General features: G+C 35.6%; 1 protein-coding gene across 1 annotated transcript in view; it reads right to left on the minus strand.

The window, feature by feature from the left end:
- The window catches only part of Lrp1b (LDL receptor related protein 1B), a 1955528-nt gene that overhangs the window by 310900 nt on the left and 1623545 nt on the right, over window positions 1–21083 (minus strand). Inside the window, exons 44-47 of the mRNA XM_042275227.2 lie at window positions 10035–10227; window positions 9406–9531; window positions 5105–5233; window positions 2221–2340 (exon numbers count right to left, since the gene is read on the minus strand). Coding sequence (XP_042131161.1) covers window positions 2221–2340; window positions 5105–5233; window positions 9406–9531; window positions 10035–10227 — 568 coding nt within the window. The remainder of the gene's footprint in view (window positions 1–2220; window positions 2341–5104; window positions 5234–9405; window positions 9532–10034; window positions 10228–21083) is intronic.

Below are 21083 nucleotides of genomic sequence, written 5' to 3' on the forward strand. Positions count from 1 at the left end.
TGTCTGCCTGAATGCCACAATGCTTCCCACCATGATGATAATAGACTAAAGCTCTGAACCGTAAGCCAGCCCCAAATAAATATGTTCCTTTTATAAGCATTGCTGTGGTCATGGTATCTCCTCACACTCTCCAGCAATAAACCCCTAACTAAGACAGTAGCATTAAATTCCAATGGCTTCTTTTGGGGAAAAAAAAGTTTTGACACAAGTTTTCCATATATTTTTGTTTAATTACTTCAAGCTCTTTCTTCTTATTTTTAGCATTAACTTAATTCGACGCTTTCTCTCCTGCTTGAAGCTATCTCATAGATAGTACCTATTTTTGGTCTCAGTCCATTCTTTCCTTCTTTTAAATGCTTATAAGTTTATCTCTATCTACTTTCAATATCTTGTAATTTTTTATTGTTTTAAAATCTTTCTAGGCCTTATACAATTCAGAAAATAAGAGTTGAAGCAGTAAGTCTAATTTGAGTATCTGCTCTAATAGGCATATAAGAAATATAAACCTGATTAACAACACAGAAACAAACTAGAAAAGTATAGGCAGGGGAAGCTGTGGAAAGCATATTCAATTCAAGCCTAAAGTGGATTGACTAGAAAGCCATTCTAATTGACAATTGGAAATTTGTCGATACACTTGTTATGTGAGTAATGAAATGCACAGTAAGGATGCATTAATATCCTGTGAGGCTTCAACTCTACCCAAAGAACTACAGGCAACTAAGGAATGTTAAGAATAGGATAAATAGTCTCCCCTAGGGAACAGTACACCAACTGGTTGTCTAATTCCAAAGGTCCGCCCTGAAAACATATATACATGTAACATTATGGAGAGAAGGTTTTACATACATACCTAACATATAACAACAATTAGTGAAAAAAGAGGACATGAATTTCAAAGTCTTCATGGTGGGGTATATTGGTAGAGTTTGAAGTGAGCAAAGGAAAATAAAAAATGATGTAATAATAGTTTCAATAACAAAAAAATAACAAAAGAAAAAAGGTATAGTAACAAGGTTTGTGATTTGTTGGTAAATTTTATAACATTGATGAATCTCAAAGACATATCTTAAGTGAAAAAGGCAGGATATGAAATACAATGCATACTCCATGACTTAATTTGTGTGAAATGCCTACAAAAGGCAAAACTGTGATCGGCAATGAAAGTGGGCATTAAGAACTCAGATAAATGTTCTGAAAAATATTGATTACGATGAGTGCAAAATTACATAAGTTTACTAAAATCATTGAGTATATTTGAAACAAGTAAAGTATATGGCATATATAAATATGTATCAATGAGTATGTTTAATTTTAAAGACTAGTACTAAGTATTTTACCCATACTGATGGGTAAAATAGAGCAAAGGTAATCACTTTTAGAGCAATAAATTCAGTATTGAATATTGCTGTGGAATAATTCTTTTATAAACTGTGAAGTTATGTTGCTCTCATTCATTAATTCCTGCCAATAACTAGGCAGGAAGAGGGTAGGCTGGAGAGCAAGACTGAGAGCATGCTGGGAGGAAGAAGGGTAGAGTCACCAGCCAGACACAGAGGGAGCAGGACGTCTGTAAAATGAGGTAACAAGCCATGAACCATGTAGCAGCATGTAAATTAATAGAAAAGGTTTAATTTAAATTGTAGGACTAGTTAGTAACAAGCCTAAATTATTGGCTAAGCATTTAAAATTAAAAAAAGTCTCTGGATGGTGAGACAGAAACCAGCATACAGAATATTCTGATTTAAACATCCTAAAAGCAAGTAGATAAAAATAGGATTAAAACAAGGGTAATAATTGAAATGTGAGTTAAATAATAGACACTAGAACGGTTGTCCTAACTTTTAAAATTGAATTCATTTTGACTGATTTACAAAAATGAATTCTTGTTTATATCAAACTGGATCATTGTACCCATTGATCAGGCTTTCTCCAAAATGTTCCTCTTCAGGTGATATCCTCTGGTAACCACCATCTTCTCTCCACTTCTACAGGATCAATATTTTTCATTTCACATATGATGGAGATCATGAACGTCTCATATCCCCAAGTCTAGCTTCTGTTAACACAATGATCTACAGTTCTGTTCCAAAGAACATTTTATAAAAATGTCAGCAGATGTTTTCATAGCACAATTTTCTCAGGGACAAACTTTGTGAAAGTTTAATAAACATCTGTCATAATGTCTAATATTCCCAGACTGATATAGTAATATTTTACCTTTACAATCCAGTTCATCAGAGTTATCTCCACAATCATTTGCACCATCGCAGAGTTTGCCATGAGGAATACAGCGACGATTGTAACAAGGTTTAAACCCACTTCGGCAACTTCTGTTTTCTTATGAATAAAGATCAAAAGTTGTTGTTAGAAGTCATATAGAAATGTTTCCAGAGAGTGGAAACCATGAATAAATTTCCCCTCCTTACTAATGGAATCTGGATCTATAAAGCAGTGCTGTGTTGTATAAAAGGTCTGAGTTACAGTGGGTTATACTTGAATCCTTTAGACCTGATGCTTCCTAACTAGTGGTTGAGTACTATATCTACCTACTGTTTCTCAAACTTCTCCCATGCTCCACAGGAATAAACATACAAGATATAATCAATTCAGAAGGAAAAAAATCCCTATCTCAGAAGGAGTAAAACGTTCTACTATCCATCCATTAATTCATTTATATTGTCAAGGATTTTATAATAAAAAATTAACAAAGCCTACATTCCAAAATGAGAATATCAAAGAATCACAGAAATATCAATAAATTTCCGCTAAAATATGTTTAAAATATCCACTGAGCTGAATAACGTTTTCTTTAAATACCAATTAGTCAAAGAAAATATCAAATGGGAACTCTTCAAATGTAATATGCTCAAAGTCATGGGATCCCTCAGATGAGTGCCAAGAACATACAGTATAGCTGTTAGTGCCAACATCAAAAGTTGCAAAAAGATTTAAAATAATATAAAATAATTTCTAACAATACAGCTCACAGCTGTATAAAAGCAAGTATAAAATAAATCCAAAATTGTATGAAGGAAGGAAATGACAAACAGCATAACAGAAAAGAGGTAAATAGAGACTGAAAAATATAAAACACACATGGTAGTGGTTAATATGTAGAATACAAAGGAACTCAACTCAATTGCAAAACCCCAAACAATATAATTTTAAACAGCCAATAGGTCTACCTTAACATTTTCCATGAGAAAACATCTAAACAGGCAAAAAGTATATGAAAAAGTATTTAAATGACTATTAACAGAACCCATGGCAAAACCACTATGAAATATCACATAATCTTGACTATCAAGAATACCACATAATGAATGACTACAAAGAAAAAAAATCAAAATATAACAATTTTCAACCAATATGTACAGAAAGGTGAATACAGTATTTTTAGTGCAGTCATTATGGAAAATATTATGAGACATTTTCAAAAAATAAGAAATACAACTATCATAGGAGTCAATGATCCTACTACATGTGCTTATCAAAGGATGAAAATAACCACCACACAGCAGCATCTGCACTAATATGTTTACTGCAGCATTATTCACAGTTGCTAAAAGAAAAATCAAACAAGATGTCAATCAATGATGAAGTATTAGGAAAGCATAGTCTATATATACAAAAGAAAAAAGCTAAGAAGCCTTTTAAACAGACTGAAAACCTGTCATTTGCATCGACACAGACAGATCTGAAAGGGAATACACTGTGATAAATGGGAAGATAATACAGAAAAACCAACAGTGTGTGTTCTCATTACATAGGAGAGCTAAGCTGTTTTTCTTTTTTGTTGTTGTTGTTTTCTGTTTGTTTGTTTGTTTGTTTTAATATAAATAAAACATTTTTATTTTCCAAACCCATTATTATAGGGCACTCCATAACATTAGCCATTATATTTGGAAACTAAATTCAATCCATTTGAACAGAAAAGCTTTTTCCTATGGCATTTTTTACAGACTTGGGTCTTTGTTTCTTTTTTCTTTTTTCTTTTTTTTTTTTTTTTCCCGAGACAGGGTTTCTCTGTGTAGCTTTGCGCCTTTTCCTGGAACTCACTTGGTAGCACAGGCTGGCCTCGAACTCACAGAGATCTGCCTGCCTCTGCCTCCCGAGTGCTGGGATTAAAGGCATGTGCCACCACCGCCCGGCTTGGGTCTTTGTTTCTTATGATGTATTTTAATCCAACTTTATTCAAATATTCAGGAAGGAAAAGTAATTGAACCAAAGGGCTGGGTTCATTCCTTGTATCCCTTACGTGAGTCTTTTAAAATGTTAGTTCATGGAGAATTTTATATCTTATTTGTCTAAGGAAGTGATTAAAACAAGAAAATGGATTAGTTTCTTGTCTTTTCTCAAGAAAGCAGAAAATACAGTTGGTTGCCCAAATTTTCCATGGCACTGAGACCTAATACTGTTGGTCTTGTAATGCTAAAACAAATCATACTATTCCCAAGATAAATCTGGATAATTGTACAGTAAAGATTAATAGGTAAATGAAGATAAATCCTCACTGATTCCTAGGACAGAAAAAGACAATCTCCTTCAGAGGATGGCTTTCACTTGTTGTCACCAACAAGGAGGCACACATGACACAAAACTATGTTTCTTGTGGATCCTGGTTATCACAACCAGTATCCACATCAAATTATACTTGTCACATGATGATCCTGAAAACAAAATGGAATGAACAATACTTTTACATAAGTTCAACATGTTTATTTCCTGAGGATAGAACTTTGCTACAGAATAAGTTTGCAATATCCACTATCCATCGATACTTTTGAATTATGTTTTTAGGAATATGAGCCTAAAATTATTGGTAAATAAAAATTACAAGTCAGATTACAAAAAAGCCTCCAATTCACTTTTAATTTGCATCTCAGGGATAGAATCCATAACAATATTCTTCAAGGAATATTCTGGTAACTAGGTAAATAATAATGTGTCACATTTTAGGACAAACAAAATCTAGTCATTTTGCCTCAGAGATACATGTCAATGAGAGACATAAGGCAATTATTCACATGAAATAGAGACAGACAAGCCCACTTAAAACTATAAAACCAAACCAGAAATAAAGTTCTCATTTGACACTTACCACAATAGAGCAGTTTCTCATCTGATTTGTCCTTACAATGAGGGATACCATCACAAGTGAGCAGATAGTCAACACACTCCCCATTTCCACACTCAAACTCGGAATAGATATTACAAGAAGAGTTTTTAGCTGAAAGAATGAAAAGTAAGAATTTGTATAATAAGAATTATTTTGTGTTATTATCATTGTATTCCTTAAGTTTACTTATAAAATTGAACCGTTATATAAACATATAAAATGAAGTAAAGAACAACAGCTCATCATAATGCTTCACTGAAAATTAGCAGAAACATTTTCTGTCATTAATGTTCTCCTGTCATTAATTTACCGTTACAAGTCTTGGGAGAGTTGTTTGTAAAGTATTTTTGACAAGTATTACTATTTTTATTTATAATTATTTGTATATTCTCTTAATCATTTGTTGATCATATGTGTGCAGAGGAAAACAGTAGCTTTAATTTGATAACTGACATATAGGGAAGCAGTCTATCTTAAAATACTCCCTTTTAAAGAAAATGCCAGTTACTCAGGTGTGGTTGCTCATGCCTGTAACACCAGAATATTAGAACCTGAGTCAGGAGGATTACAAGTTCATGGCCTTTGTGGGCCATAGTGAGTTCAAGGCCAGTCTAAGTTGCATAGTGAAATGTCTCAAAACTCAAATAAAATAGCCAGTTAAATAAGCTTTGTATATTCTAACAATGCATTGGAGTATCCTTACCATTATACATTCTCCCAAACAATAAAACTTTTCTGTGAAGAGAGGGCCATATCTTAATGATAGGCATGAAGTCACCTTAACCAAGATTCTAATTTAATCCTCTCAACTTTCTGCTGTTGAGACCCAGTAGCCAGTTCCTACTTAGGACTAGCCTGGAAAATACCATACACAGCTGCCTCCTGCCAAGAAGCATCTGGAATTTTCTGGAGAAATTGGTGGAAAAGATGAAAAAAAAAGGGGGGGAGGGGACTCCAGACAGCTTGGAACTTGATATTTAACATATCTACCACCACTGCCATGCTATTGGATCTCAAAATCCTAGGATGTTCATGGAAAATGAACAAGAGTGTTCTCTCTCCCTCCCTCCTTCTCTCTCTACCTGTCTCATGGGATTTGATATAAATTACAAGTACAGGCCAATAATGACAAAGTGCAAAATACCTTTTCTACAGTTAAGTTTTGTCTCAAGCATGCCATGTTTCCTCTTTTAGGGGTTTGTACAGGGGAAAATAACTTAATAACTTATCTTTGTTCTTATAACATAGATTCACCAGCAAACTTTTGGAATCATTAATTTGGGGTGTAAAATGTCCTCATGTACTTGTCACACTATTTGTTAAACAAATAATATGTTGAAATCAAGTCATATTAACAGTTCTGAATGTAATCAGAGTTGGTATCCATAGGAGATACAGTTCAATTTCACAAATTATTATCCAAGTTTTTGAAATTTCAGAAATGTTCAATAATGTGTCCACTAATGCTACTTGAAATTCCCAGTAGTTTTTCCTTAAATTTTCTCCAATTTTAATGTAATATTTATATATTAACATATGTGTCTAAAAGTTCCCATTAAATTCATTCAGTGCAGAACTTTTCACCATTTTTTAATAAATTTCATTTACCAACCAAAGTAAAATATCATTTCAGAGGAAATAACAGAGGAAAATAAAAAAATACTAGTAAACCTAAAGGGAATGTATTAATAATGGTGCTAATATTGTTGGCAAAAATTACTTAGATCATGAAATGAACAAAATTTAGACTGGTCTTTTAGCAGTCCTGACTTGTCTTTTTGGCATTGCATACAATTCATGAACTTTTATTATTTTCTTATTTCTTTCATTTTTGAAACTATATGTTTTATCATTTTTTGCTTCCTTGTTCCTCCTCCAAACCATCCCACATTCTCTTCCTTGCTCTCTTTAAAATCCATGGCCTCTTTTCAATAATTGCTGTTTTATGTATGTATTTCTAAATATATGAACATAATTTGCTTAGTCTGTATAATGTTACTTGTGTGTATGTTTTATGTGACACAGAAAAACCTCAGATGAGAGGACTCAGTTGAAGAACTGCCAAGATCAGACTAGCCTATGTCTCATTTTCTGGGAGTTTTCTTATTTGATCATTAATCGAAGAGGACCCAGCTCACTTGTGGATGGTGGCAACCATTGGAAACTGGCCCTAGGTTGCATAAGAAAGGCAGATGAGCCAGTCATAGGCAGCGTCCCCCACTGTTTTTGCTTCAGGTTCCTGCTTGAGTTGGTGCCCTGACTTCCCTCAAGGATGAACTGTAACTTGTGAGATAAAATAAACCATTTTCCCCCAAAGATGCTTTCTGTCAGAGAGTTTTATCACCACATCAGAATGTAAATAGAATATATACGTAATGCAAAAGTAAATTATGTGCAAGCACAATTCTTGCTCACATTTGCATTTGATACACAGCACTGAAGGCTTTCTGTTTCTGTCTACAGACAAATTTGTCTTGCCACTCATTCTCTTACATGGCAAGTGTTTTATTGAAATATGCTTGCTCTTCCTGTTTCTGTGATGGACCCTGATGAGGTTAACAATGTTGTATGGGATGTAAATACCTAAATATTTTGCCAACAATTGAGCCAAAAGATGGTTTTCTACATTTACCCTCATGTATGTGTCAGCAAATGAAAGAGTCCACTAACATTCATGAACGACGTTACTGAATCAATCCAGGTATGGACATAGATGTGTTAGGAATATTTTGGTTTACTATCAATGGATTGACAAGTAGAAAGCCACAGCTACTTTGCAGTTTTGCTGATAGACCAGGCGATTTCAAAGCAGACACATTACTGATAGAGAATGCCTCCCCAGCAATTTGCTCCCCTTGAGGGGCCCAGTGCAACACTTCAGTTCCACAACAGTGCAACTCTGCATGTTTAAAGTATTTTCATGTTTGACTCATCACCTCTCTGCAGCAGAGAGTAGCAGGTAGCTAATTAGGGCAGTTAAATATAAACCTTTGTGCAGTAACAGATCTCTGCTGCACGCTGTACACTCCCTTTGCTGTTTTTATCAAAGCTATTACCTGAACTCTGCCCTGTAGTGTGACCCATGAGAGAAACATGAATGATTCTAATGTATGACTGATGTTCCAGGTCTGCATGTGACATCAGGTCCTCATCATTAGGCCTCAACCCAAAAAGCAAACTGAAAGATAACTCAGTACTTGGCTGATCTGTTCAGAGGCATGCTAGACAATAAAGAGATATAGAGATTTGAGGCCCACTATATTAAAATTGTTTATCTTCATTAAAATTCACTAACAGTTGTAACATTCTCTCCTTTTGTTCTGGTGAAATCTGATATAAAGTTACAATTTTATTTTTTGCCAAGATGTACCCTTGATTGTAAACAAGAGGTACCAGTTCACAAAACCAAAAGGCACATAGTAAATATGCAAAAAGATCCTCTTGGTAGATAAAGGACTAGGATGTGTGAAGACAAAGGTGAAAAATACTTATTTTCAATGATGTAAACATACCCACTTCTATTAATTTCCTAACAAGAAAGATGAGAGAAAAGAATACAAAGGAGGGGAGAAATTTGTTAAAGCTGACACATTTTGAAAATGAGTTCACCAATTTCCAACAAGATATTTCACTCTCCACCTTTCTCATATACAAAGAGTTTCAGTGTTAAAGGGAAATTAACCTTTTTTTATGTAGCTTGCTGATTTTTCATGGCAGTATTGAAACACTTGAACCATTATTTATTTTGGAAATTTAGCTGTTAATAAGGGTGTATTATAATGGTACTAATTAAAGACTGCAATGCCTTTGGGAAGAATAAACACTGTGCAAGGCTGGAAAGTTACATTTTTAATTAACAGTTTGGAAATGATTACAAATAAGCTGCATGAGCCATTCTCTTTCATTTACATACTGCCATAGACTATGAAGGGGCTTATTCCATGGCCACTGAACTCCTGCATGAATTCTAGTTCATCTCAGCTGTAATTAATTTCATAATTGTGAGAGAGTCTCAAAGAGACAGCTACAAGTTGGTAAGTGATCTTATATGCAGGGACTTCTGAAGATGGTCTTAACACAGTCAGGCCTCAACCACAGGGACTCATAGGGATTCAAGTTATTTTCTTGAATCATGTTACTTATCGCCTGAAGCTACAAGAAAATACTAGAATGAGCTGGATTCTTGCAAAAACATATATGAAAGAACTGAACCTCTACAACTCTATGAATACAATAACAGAATTTCAAAATATAAGCATATTATATAGATTATCATTACTTACTCACACATCTGTTGTTAGCTAGCAATATTCGGTCCCCTCTACAGGAGCAATTCACTCTTCCATCAGGTGTTAAAAGGCAGAGGTCATGGCAACCTCCATTTAATAATGCACAAGGAGAGAGTTCACCTGTAATGAAGGGGCCTATAAGTAACATTTTGTGGTGAATACCTGGTCCTCATTAATTACAGGTAACCAGAAAATTGTTGAACTGCCTTAACCTCTAGGACACTCAGAAATTTTGAACATGCCATGGCATTATGAGAGTTTTTCCTACTGCAAGCCATAATTCTTTAAGTATTCCAATGACTGTAAAATTCATAAAACTAGATGCAAACCTACTAAAAAAATCATTATTCCAGAAACAAATTAACCCTTATTTTCAGAGATATGAGAAATAAAAGAGAATGAAGTAGAATTTCATAAATAATTAAAACTGAAATTGTTCTTGTGGTAACCGACTAAATTCTATAGAAGTTACTTAAACATTTCAGACAGTTTTGATTCATTGAGTAGTCAAATTTTGAATATTATATCCCAAGTCATATGATCACAAAATTTATATTACCATAAATGAGAAAAAAATTGACAGGCTATATAATTAAGAAATATTATTTCCTATTATAACTTACAGCTATTGGTGTCATTAGCAACTGCTATGATTCCCATTGGCTGATGTGGAATGTCAGAACGAAGAATTTTTGTTTCTCCTCCTGTGTACTTGTTGGAACGCAAAATAGCTCTTCGCCCCCAGTCTGACCAGAAGATATAATTGTCATACACTGCCAGACTAAGAAAAGTGCCTGGCCCAGACTTGACAATCACCTGAAATAAATTAAAATATAGCTCACACAAACATATAGATGCTAAGACATTGATATCCCTTTTTGCTCCAGAAAGTGAGAGATGAAAATTTGTTAGTTATCAACAGTAGGGATCATCACATCGGAAATTCATTGAACATATTATCATAGTGTTTTATACTCTATTTTAACAGTTTTAGTCTCCATCAGAATGTATCTCAAAATAAAACAGGAGCAAAGGATGAATGAGAAATTCATATCTACTGAACTGTGGTCTAAACAGTATAATAAAGTAAACAAAAGACAGAAAAGTATTTCTTCTAGAAGAAAAAAAGTTAGTATATTCACTTACAAATGACAAAACTTTATATATAAAGTACACAAGATAATGTATTTCTTGATGTTGAAATATATGTGAATTTAATAAGAACTCAAAAATAATAAAATTCTGTTTCTTTACATTTATAACAATTAACTGGATATTAATATTTAAAATAAAATTTTCAATAGCATAAACAAGTATGAGAAATAGATAAATATGAAAGAAGACATATATAAGATACTGAAAACCATAAGAATATTAACAAAAGTTAGCAAAAGATAAATAAGTGATATATTTTATTCAGACTTTGCAAGATCTAACACAGTCAAATGTCATTATATTCAGAAAACCACATGCTAATTAGAATTAAATCCTTCAGACATTTTGTAGAAATTCATAAGCTGTCTTTAAAATGCAGGCAAAAATGCCAAGGGTCAGGAAAAGAAAAAACAAAACAAAACACACAAATAAGCATAAAAACAAACAGAAACCTTGTTTTGGGAGAACTAAGATTACTGTACTTCAAGAGATAACAAAATAATAGTTATCAAGTCAGTATAGTATTGACAGCTGATAGGAGACATCAGTAGAAGACTAAGACAATAATGGCTACCCATGTCCATACTATGGGTAACTAATCCTTGACAAAAGCACAAAGCCTACTTAAAGAAATAAAATATTTTTAATTGATAGCATATAAATACCAAGACATGCATAAATGTGTGTACTATGTGCATAGTCTATCTGAAACTAAATCCTAGGACCTAAGACTATACACTTTTAGAAAAAAAACAGGAAAATACTCATTATTACTCTGGATTTCACAATGGCTATATTTTTAGCATAACACTCAAATGCATAATCCATTAAGTTTTTAATTAAGCCAATACTTTTTAAAATGTTGCTCTTCAAATGAAAATGACAAAACAAGAAAAAAAATCAATCGAAATTAGAATAAAATATTTTCATATTGTAAGTGTAATAACAGGCTATTGAATATAAGTGTAACAAAAGACTTGTGAAAAGAATTCTTAGAAGTTAATAAGACAATGAAAAGCTGCTATTAAGGATATGGGGATCCCATATGAGCACTTGCTCATAGAATCCCTCCTCTCTCTCTCATGATGGGGAAACTTGCAGAGAAGACCAAATCAAACTAGTGGGAACTTATAAAAGTTGCATCAATGGCTGTGGAACCTGTATGGGACTGGACTAGGCCCTCCGCATGGTGAGATGATTGTGTAGCTTGGTCTGCTTGGGGAGCCCCCTGGCGGTAGAATCAGAATCCATCCCTGGGGCATGAGGGGGTTTTTTGGAGCCCACTGCTTATGATGAGACACCTTGTGCAGCCTTGAGGCAGGGGGAGGGCTTGGACTTGCCTCTACTGAATGTGCCTCCCTCTTGCAGGCCGCAAGAATATATTATAGAGATTCAGCTGTGTGTTAAAGCTGAACTTTGACCGGCCAAGAGTCTGTCAAAAGGCAAAGCCATTTATTATGAATATTTGGTGTTACCCAGCCTTTAATATTTTAGCTGTTTTCTGCTATGAAATCCTTGCATGCCCAGACCAATTAGTAAGCAGTTCAGCTCCCCAGACTTGCTGAACCTCCTAAATTGCTAACTGCCCTACTGAGTTTAGGAGACAAGCTGGTGGGAGATGCTTAACTTTGTTTCCTGTGCTAATGAAGCTCAGACCACCCCCCTGGCCTTGAGGAGGCCTAGTGGTTCTATAGAGCACTTCCACTGAGAACAAAAGAGGTTTTACTATCAAGGTGAGAGATAAAACAACATTCCTGAAGAGGCAGGGAACCACTTGCCCAGGGAAAGAAAAGGCAGGTATTTTTCTGTAGAAGAGGAGAAAACAGCATGGAGAAGAGAAAGGAGAATGGAAGAACTAGATGGGTAAGAACTTGAGAGGAACAACCTGAGATGGGGAAGAACTAGGTTGAAGGGCTAGAAGAGAGTACCAAAGGAATGAGATGGAAGATGAGGAAGAGCCAGGTGGGGAAGTACTAGCTGGGTAAGAACAAGCTGAAAAGGACCTAGATGAGGCAGAATTAAGACAAGAGAATTAAGATAAAACTTAGAGGGAGCAATAGATAAGTATAGAGAGAAATCAGGCAAGAAAGGAGCAAGGCACGAGAACAGAACTGAAGCTGTGTATAAAGGATGTTATGCCAGAGGAATTAAAGCAACTATAGCGCTCGGTGTGCTGAGATTCTATTTCCCAAAAATAGTCTTCGCCATTAGTAGTTCTTTCTCCTGAGCCCCTGGGATGTATAATACTAAGGCTGGTCCCACTAATACTATACAAGACCTCCCCATGAGAAGACTTGCCTTCTTGTGGGAGACCAGTAGGGAGTGGGTTGGGAGAGGAGGCTGGGAAGCGCCGGGAGGCAGGGGTGGGGGATAGGGGGTGTCTTTGATTGTTGTGTAAAACAAAAGAAAAAACTTTCTCAATAAACATTTTTAAAGGATATAAGAAAGGGCATGAAAAAGGATTTAGGTACCAGAGAACAAGGATGTCTGCTGTGTGAAGGGGCCCCAAAACAGTTTGACCACACAGCAGCCAGGACAGTCTTAGGGGCCTAGACACAGCTTCTATGAAAGGCTTACTGGCAGGCAACACCCAGATCCATGAAAAGCCTTAAGCTGATACCACCCAGGGATCCACCCAGGGGTGAGGAAGTACCTGATATCTCAAACATTCCAACCATTAGATAGATGTCCTTGAGTCTAGCACACACCTATTTTTTGTTTTACAGATAGCCCTAGGCAACTGTCAGCCAATCAGGGTCCTGGACCCTGGAAATCTCCTCATCCCAACCTCTGCTATGATAAAAACTCTGCCCCACCTGAGTTCAGGGCTCTCTGTTCTCACTGCTGTGTCAGACAGACAGAGGGACCAAGCTCTTGAAATAAAGGCTCTTTGCTTTTACATGCGGGATTGGGTCTCCGTGGTGGTCTTTTGGGGGTCCCTGTGATCTGGGCATAACATGAGAAGGTCTTCTTCACATTACAGAAAAGCTGCAGCCATGAAATCTCAATAATGTGGCTGCTTAGGCTAGCCTTGAACAATAGCACCAGCTGACATGTCAATGAGTATTGAGAAATTTTCCTAAGCCCTCAAGCCTAGATGAAGAGTTATAGGTAATTAATAGCTGCTGAAAGAAAGAGAATCTGTATCCTTGAGGGATTAAAAACCCAGTGGTTATAAAAATCCCAAGTAGTCAGCCTAAACACATATACTAGGCAATATCAAATGAACTCAGTGGGTGATATATATATATGTATATATATGTGTGTGTGTGTCTGTGTGTGTCTGTGTGTGTGTCTGTGTGTGTGTGTCTGTGTGTGTGTGTACAAATATATATAAGTAACATAAATAATTAAAGACTAAGAGGCCATGAATTTGAGAGAGAATTGGAGTAGCATTGGAGGAGTTGGATGGAGGGGAGAGAAGGGGGGAAAAGGTAAAATACTCATATATAAAATTCTCAAAATTGTTTTAAATACATATGCTTTGGAGAAATATATACAATGTTATGAATATTGTAATTAAAAGTAAAATCCATCTCTATTACCTCACCTACATAACACAAAATTATGAAGTTATTAACAATATTATCTTCCTGATAATTTTACTAACTAGTTACTATTGTTACTGACAATAACATCTTTTCCCCAAACTGTCTTATTAATTCCAAAATAGCTTCTAATAACCTTTTTACTAAAACAATTACTTCATTGTTTTCTAGTTATATGAGTAACTTCTGTTCTAGAAATCAATGCTATTCATATGTAATTTGATTCAAAACTACTTTGCTATTTTTGTTAATACTCTGATTCATTTGATCTGACTACAACCTGATATTATATGTTATTTTTTTCTCATAATGTTCTCCAGGCTGCCTTTGAGCTTATGATTTTCAGCTTAGAGAGTACTGGAATTCAGGTGGGTCCACCACACAAAAGTGATATTTGGCATTTCTAAGAGGTTCAATGTGATGTCAATCCTTGGGGAATAACTTTGGTGAGAAATAATTATAAAAAAGGGGAAAATGTAAAAATAAAATAATCCTTCAACATAGATAATATTAATCACCACTTAAATGTACATTTCTTTGGGTCTGCTTTCCTTTCCCTATGCTGGGGTTTTGTCTGGTTTGAACTTGCACATGCTGTCATAGTCTCTGTGAGTTCACATGTGTCAGCCCTGCTGTGTCTGCAAAACTGCTCCTGCCTTACAGTCCTCTCTGCATGGATCCTAAAGCCTCGCCTGGAGGGGTTTGGTAAAGAAATCCCATTTAGGACTGAGGGCTCTGAACTCCTACACATAACCAAGAAGCTATTTACAACTGATAACCACTGGGAAATGGAAAATCAGTTTTGTCCAATGCAGGGTCACTGGGTATATTAATTGCTCTTCAGGGAAGGCCCTATGCCCAGTAGTAGTTGGCTAACCATAATCTGTGTTCTCATGTGCTTTTTGTTTTTGTATTTTGGGTTTTGTTTGTTTTGTTTTGGATTGGTTTTGTTTTGTTTTGTTTTGTTTTTGAAAAGAGAGAGAGAGTAACATGAAGTTGGATTGGAAGGAGGTGAAGAAGATATTGGAGGAACTGGGATAGCAGAAAAAATATGATCAAAATGTACAATGTGAAAACAATTAAAGGAAAAAAGAAACATTATTTTTATTATTCTTTACAAATAGGTACCACTCTGCTTTTGCATTCAGTTCAATATAAGTTAATAAAGGAAGCTTAGTAGACAATGCCTGACCCATTACTGACAGTGTTCTGATTACACTACAGTAATAACAAAAGAGAATTTGAAATAGGAAGTTCAGTACTGACACCCAGGGTAAAGAGAGATGAGATTAGCAGGTAGCCGTGGAAGAGGAAAGGACTTTGAGCAATAGGTGGTGCAAACATCTAGAACAGTGGAAATCCAAACAGAGGTTGAGTGACATGGATTCAGAATAATATCCCAAGACAAGCCTAGGGCTGACAGCTTAATGTAAGAATCTGTCTTGTGCGGTCTCCTTTTCATTGTACATTTGAGTTCTGTCCTGACAATAATTTGCTATTCAGAGTTTTAAACAGACTAATGCAACTATTGTTGTGTAGCTTTAAAAGTTATTCAGTTTTAAGATTTAAAAAAAAAAAAAACACCCTAAATTAGATAATAATAAAAGTAGTTATAGAAAAGCCAGTCAAGATCATTAAGAGTTTGTTCAAATCAAGGACACTACTATGCAGGAGAGAAAGGTAAGTTTAGAAATAAAAGACTTCTTAACGTAGTCATCAGAACTTATGGTTATTTGTACATTCATCTTTTATTCTTTGCAACCATCAAAAAGGTGTTTCTTTTCATAGTGCTTGTGATGTGTATGTCTTTGTATTAGCTGCTGTCCTGGTTTCTGTGACATAATACCTCCCCGATGCAGCTTCAGGTAGGAAGGGTTTATTTTTACTTATGGGCAGGGGAAGGTTGGCTACAGAATAGTGATGCTGCTGCCTATATTGTATTCAAAGTGAATAAAGCCGGGAGATGAACAACTGTGCTTCACTGGCTTTCTTCTTTTTATTCACTCTGGGACCTCTGCCCACAGGATGTTGTGACTCATGTTCAGAGTTGGTCTCCCTCATCAGTTAAATATCTCTGGAAATACCCTCACAGATGCACCAGATGTTTGAGGTGATCCTACTAAATTGTCAAGCAAGGTTAACCATCACAGATGCATAATACATAGTTTAAGATTTATAATAATGCTGGTTATGAATACTACTTTGATCACTTTTTAATGGTGTGGACTGATTCTTGAAGAGGTTAAATATTTACCCAAGGTGACCTAAAACTGCTTAAGATCCAATTTGCCCAAGATCTGAGTTAATTGTTATCTAGAGATTTGGCTTTAGTAATAGGAACTAGAAAAACTGTTTTCATAATGAACCTGTATTTGAATATTTAATTTAGAGAACACAGTAGTTTCCTTGACTTCACCAGCATTATATTTTATATAAGCAATGTAAATATCCAGTCAACACTGTTAAGTGAATATAATGGAATTTTTAAGTTAGATGCAAATCAAAACCAATTTTTATGGGTAGTTGCTGATACCAATATCCATTTCCATGATAACATCTCTTATTAGGTTTAACACTGATTAATTGGCTGGTTACTTTTCACTGTTTGCTGATACATCAAAGGGGAAAAGCAATATGACACAGACTATAATTACGCATGTAATGTACTATAAACTCCACCAATAATGAACCAAACTTCTCCCATCTCATCTGGTTAAAGCTCAATCATGCATTCCTATATCCATTTTAAGTATGTTTACCAAAACTATCCTAGCTCTGTAACTTGTAAGCCTAATCAGCATCTTCAAGGACAATGCAGGAGCTTTCTCATCATAAATTTTTATGCTGTATAGTATTTAACTTACAGCATAGTTTTCATACACTTTTACTTTGAACCCATAAATAGATCTATTTTTCAAAATAAGTCATGTTTTTCAGAAAGTTTGAATCTGCACAGACACTTAGCTCCACATATGTTCTCAAAGATAAATAATTAAACTGATTTCAAGAATAGGCTTTATTGACCTAGAGATTTATATGTCTACCCTCATGCCTTTTGCCTCTTGGCATTTATATATGTACTAGTATCTTTTTGATTGAAGCACAAAAACTAATCAATCAATAAAGAAAATTCAGATTTACAGACAACACAGTCTCTACACCAGACATTGGATATTAAAGCAAACAATATAAAATTCAGGTAAATGTAAGGCACCAAAATGCCCCAACTGATTTCCTCTCTGACAAGATCATAAATGATCATCATGGGAAATGACAGGTTGGCCAGGAACCTGGCTATACACCAAATAATGTTATGCATTTCAAAGGAATAACTGCAACTGTTTTAGCCTTGAAGAGAACAGTAATGTGGTAAGTCAGTAACTTAAAACTGAGAAATATTAAATATAATAAATAGATTATTTTACTTTTTGGAAATATCTGTATTATTTAATGGCATTTAGTATTGGAAACTAGAAGCTAATAGTGTCCGACAATACTTGAAAAGAGTAATTTTCAAAGCAATCCCACAACTTCCCTAATGTGTTTATTGTCCTCTTAACAAAGGAAGCACAGACACCTATATATCAACATGCTGAAGCCCCTACACCCTCTGTCTTCCATTTTCTTATTAGAAATTCTTCAAGCAGTCACTTCAATCTTCCAACTAACTTAACTTCAAACAGGAAACAAGAATGTTATTTTCTGTCTCTCAGAATTCCTCAGCATACCTCAAGTTTTTATGATGACTGTCAGTTAAACTTGAAGGAGGAAATATGTAGTGTGTTCTAATTAAGATAACTGGAAATTACATTGGTTAGTGTTAATTGTCTATATGATAAGATCCAAATTATGTGGGAGAAAAGCCTCTGGGCACACATGCAAGAAATTATTTCGATTAAGGGAGTTTTAGCTCATACCTGTGGGGAACTGCCACTAGATTAGATGAGGAGAAACTGCTCACCACCCATATCTGCATCTTACTTTGTACCCTGTTGAATATCAGCTAAAATCCTTGAAACATATTCAGTGTAGACCACTAGTTTCCACAACTCAAAAGCTAAGAGTGTTATCAAAGAGCACCTGAAATCTACGGAAGAAAATTTCTCATTTTGTGCAACCTACTTATGTACTGACGGCACCAATGTACTCTGTAAGTACATTGACTTATTAGTGTCTTTTATTCTGTGACTACTAGCACATTACGTAGCAAGTTTCATGATGAAACACACCATACAGAGCCAGAAGAACCTCTGTGTCAAGTCCAAGATCATTCATATTTGACTCAGAAAAAATTTCATCCTTCCTTTGGAGAAAAAGTTGTGTTTTATTTCAACATTAATAAACAGTAAATTTAAAATGGAGGGATATCATTTCAATGAGTTTCTTGGGATTTGAATTCATTCCACAAACGTCACCTATGAGACTCAAATCAAGAGTTACCTCTTTTATGAATCAGGGTCTATCTATGCAAGACCAGTCATCTTTTTGCCCCATCACCCTCTGTTTCCACAGAGAAGGGTTCTCCTTATCTTGGGAACAGTTAAGAGAACATAGACTAAGAGCTCTCATTGTCATCTTGACCACTAGGATTGAAAGGCTTGAACCCAGAGTTGTATCTTGTCCAGAACCCATGCTCTTAGGATGTATTTAGCATTAAATAATTATTGCTATAATTTGTGCACAAATGAGTGATTAAGACTGTGTGCTGCTGCAGTGTAACTTTATTTTGTGTTTTTAACATGTTTATAGAATTGCACTTGCAAGTTATGTGTGCACAGAGACAAAATATTTTCTTTGTAAAATGATGTCAGCAACATGAGTGCCTTCCTGAAGAACTATAGACATCTCCCTTTCAAGCTCATATTCACACCTTTGATGAATATTTCAATAATGTTACTCCCAAGACAGTCGCCTAAATACAGCTCTCCTGACTTCTTAATATTATAAAAGAAGTGTGATGAGCTAGTCAGAGAAGTATATTAACTCAAAACTTCCTATGTCTATGTCCGTGCCATACAGGAATTCCAATCTCAATATTTCAAGAGAGATTCACAGACTTTTGAATAAAACTCAAGTATTATTTTAGATATTATATTATAAGAAGATAGTCCTGCAGAATGATAGCCACAGGATCTCCATGACGAGGGGCAACAGCAGGATTTCAGAGAGGAGTTTTGGTGTGGGTCCAGTGATGATGGTATGCTAGAGGCCAGAGACCTTAAACCAGATGAGTGACTCATTCCAATGAACATTTGTAGGCAGGGCTGATTGTACAAAAGGATATACTGAATGACACACTGCAGCTCCCAACACCACTAGGACAAATGAAGATGTGTTGGATATGTGGGAAAGACAGTGGAGTAAGGTGTTTTGTTGTTGTTGCTTTGTTTTTAATTAACTTATTGAGGGGGAGGGGTTTCTTTTTCGGGGGATGTTGCAGGATGAGGGGCAGAGGGAGGTGAGTAAGATTGGGCTGCATGATGTCAAATTCCCAAAGAATTAATAAAGAATTATGTCATATAAAAAATATGCTGAGAAGGGATGGCTACATTATTTTCTTTTTACAGTAGATGTGATTAAATACAACATTAAGAGTCATAAAAATGACTTCCTGGTGTATTAAAGAGAAAGAACACTGTAGTGGTATTGTTCCCCAAAATATTGTGTACCCTAATAAACTTATCTGGGGTCAGAGAACAGAACAGCCTCTAGATATAGAGGCCAGAAAATAGTGGCATACACACCCTTAATCCTAGCATTCCAAAGGCAGAGATCCACCTGGATCTCTGTGAGTTCAAGGCCACACTTGAAACAGCTAGGCATGGTGACTCACACCTTTAATCCCAGGAACTGATGGCAGAAAGCAAAAAGGTATTTAAGGCGTGAGGATAAGGAACTAGATGCTGGTTAAGCTTTTAGGCTTTCGAGAAGCAGTTCAGCTGAGATCCATCTGGATAAAGACTCAGAGGCTTCCAATCTGAGGAAACAGGATCAGCTGAGGAACTGGCAAGGTGAAGTGGCTGTGGCTTGTTCTGCTTTTCTGATCTTCCAGCATTCACCCCAATACCTGACCCTGGGTTTGTTTTTATAAATAAGACCCCTTAAGATTCATGCTACAGAACACCTTAGAATTATTTGCACAGTGTAATATTGTATATGTTGTTACTATAATGAAATACGTGAGTAGAGTAACTTCATAAAGGAAAGAGGTTATTTATCTCATAGTTTTATAGTCTGGAGGATAGACATCAGCATTGGTTCCAATTAAGTGATGACTTCACAAGGAATGGCAGATAGCATCTCAGTTACCAGAAGAAATGTAGTCAAAGGATCAAATATGTTAGAGAGTAGAGACACTGGGATCCCATTGCCCTCTGTTTGACTTGAAGCCACCTTAACACCCCAAGGGTCAAACTCTTGAAGGTGCTACACCATTAGCAACACACTGAGGACCATGATTCCAAGAGGGAGTGAGGACACTCACATTTGCTATACCACAACACCCAGCCTCTGGAGTCAGGTAGTTTGGGTCCTTATGTAGCATAACATTACCCATGCCCTGGGTCTGGTCTCCTTGTTCTAACTTCTTCAACTATAAAATAATAGAAATAATATTTATTTGGGAATTTTAGAAATTGGGGTCAATAATCTAGAGATGGGAATGGAAACACAGATCAAAGAACAATGCTTATGGACTTAATCTCCACAGCTTGCTCATGTTGCTTTCTTGTATCTGTAAGGATCATCTGTTCAGGGGTGGCACCACGCACTATGGGCTGGACCCTTCCACATGAATCATCAATCAATAAAAGACCCCCACAGACCTGCCTGCAGGAAAATTGGTGGGAGCCATTTTATCCATTGAAGTTCCTTACCTGAGGATTCTAGCTTATTTTCTAGTTGACAAAACAAACAAACAACAAGAAAATACCACAAAAAAAAAAAAAGCTTTCTATCTAGAATGACCTT

Source organism: Peromyscus maniculatus, chromosome 4 (assembly GCF_049852395.1).
Source record: "Peromyscus maniculatus bairdii isolate BWxNUB_F1_BW_parent chromosome 4, HU_Pman_BW_mat_3.1, whole genome shotgun sequence".
NCBI lineage: Eukaryota > Metazoa > Chordata > Mammalia > Rodentia > Cricetidae > Peromyscus > Peromyscus maniculatus.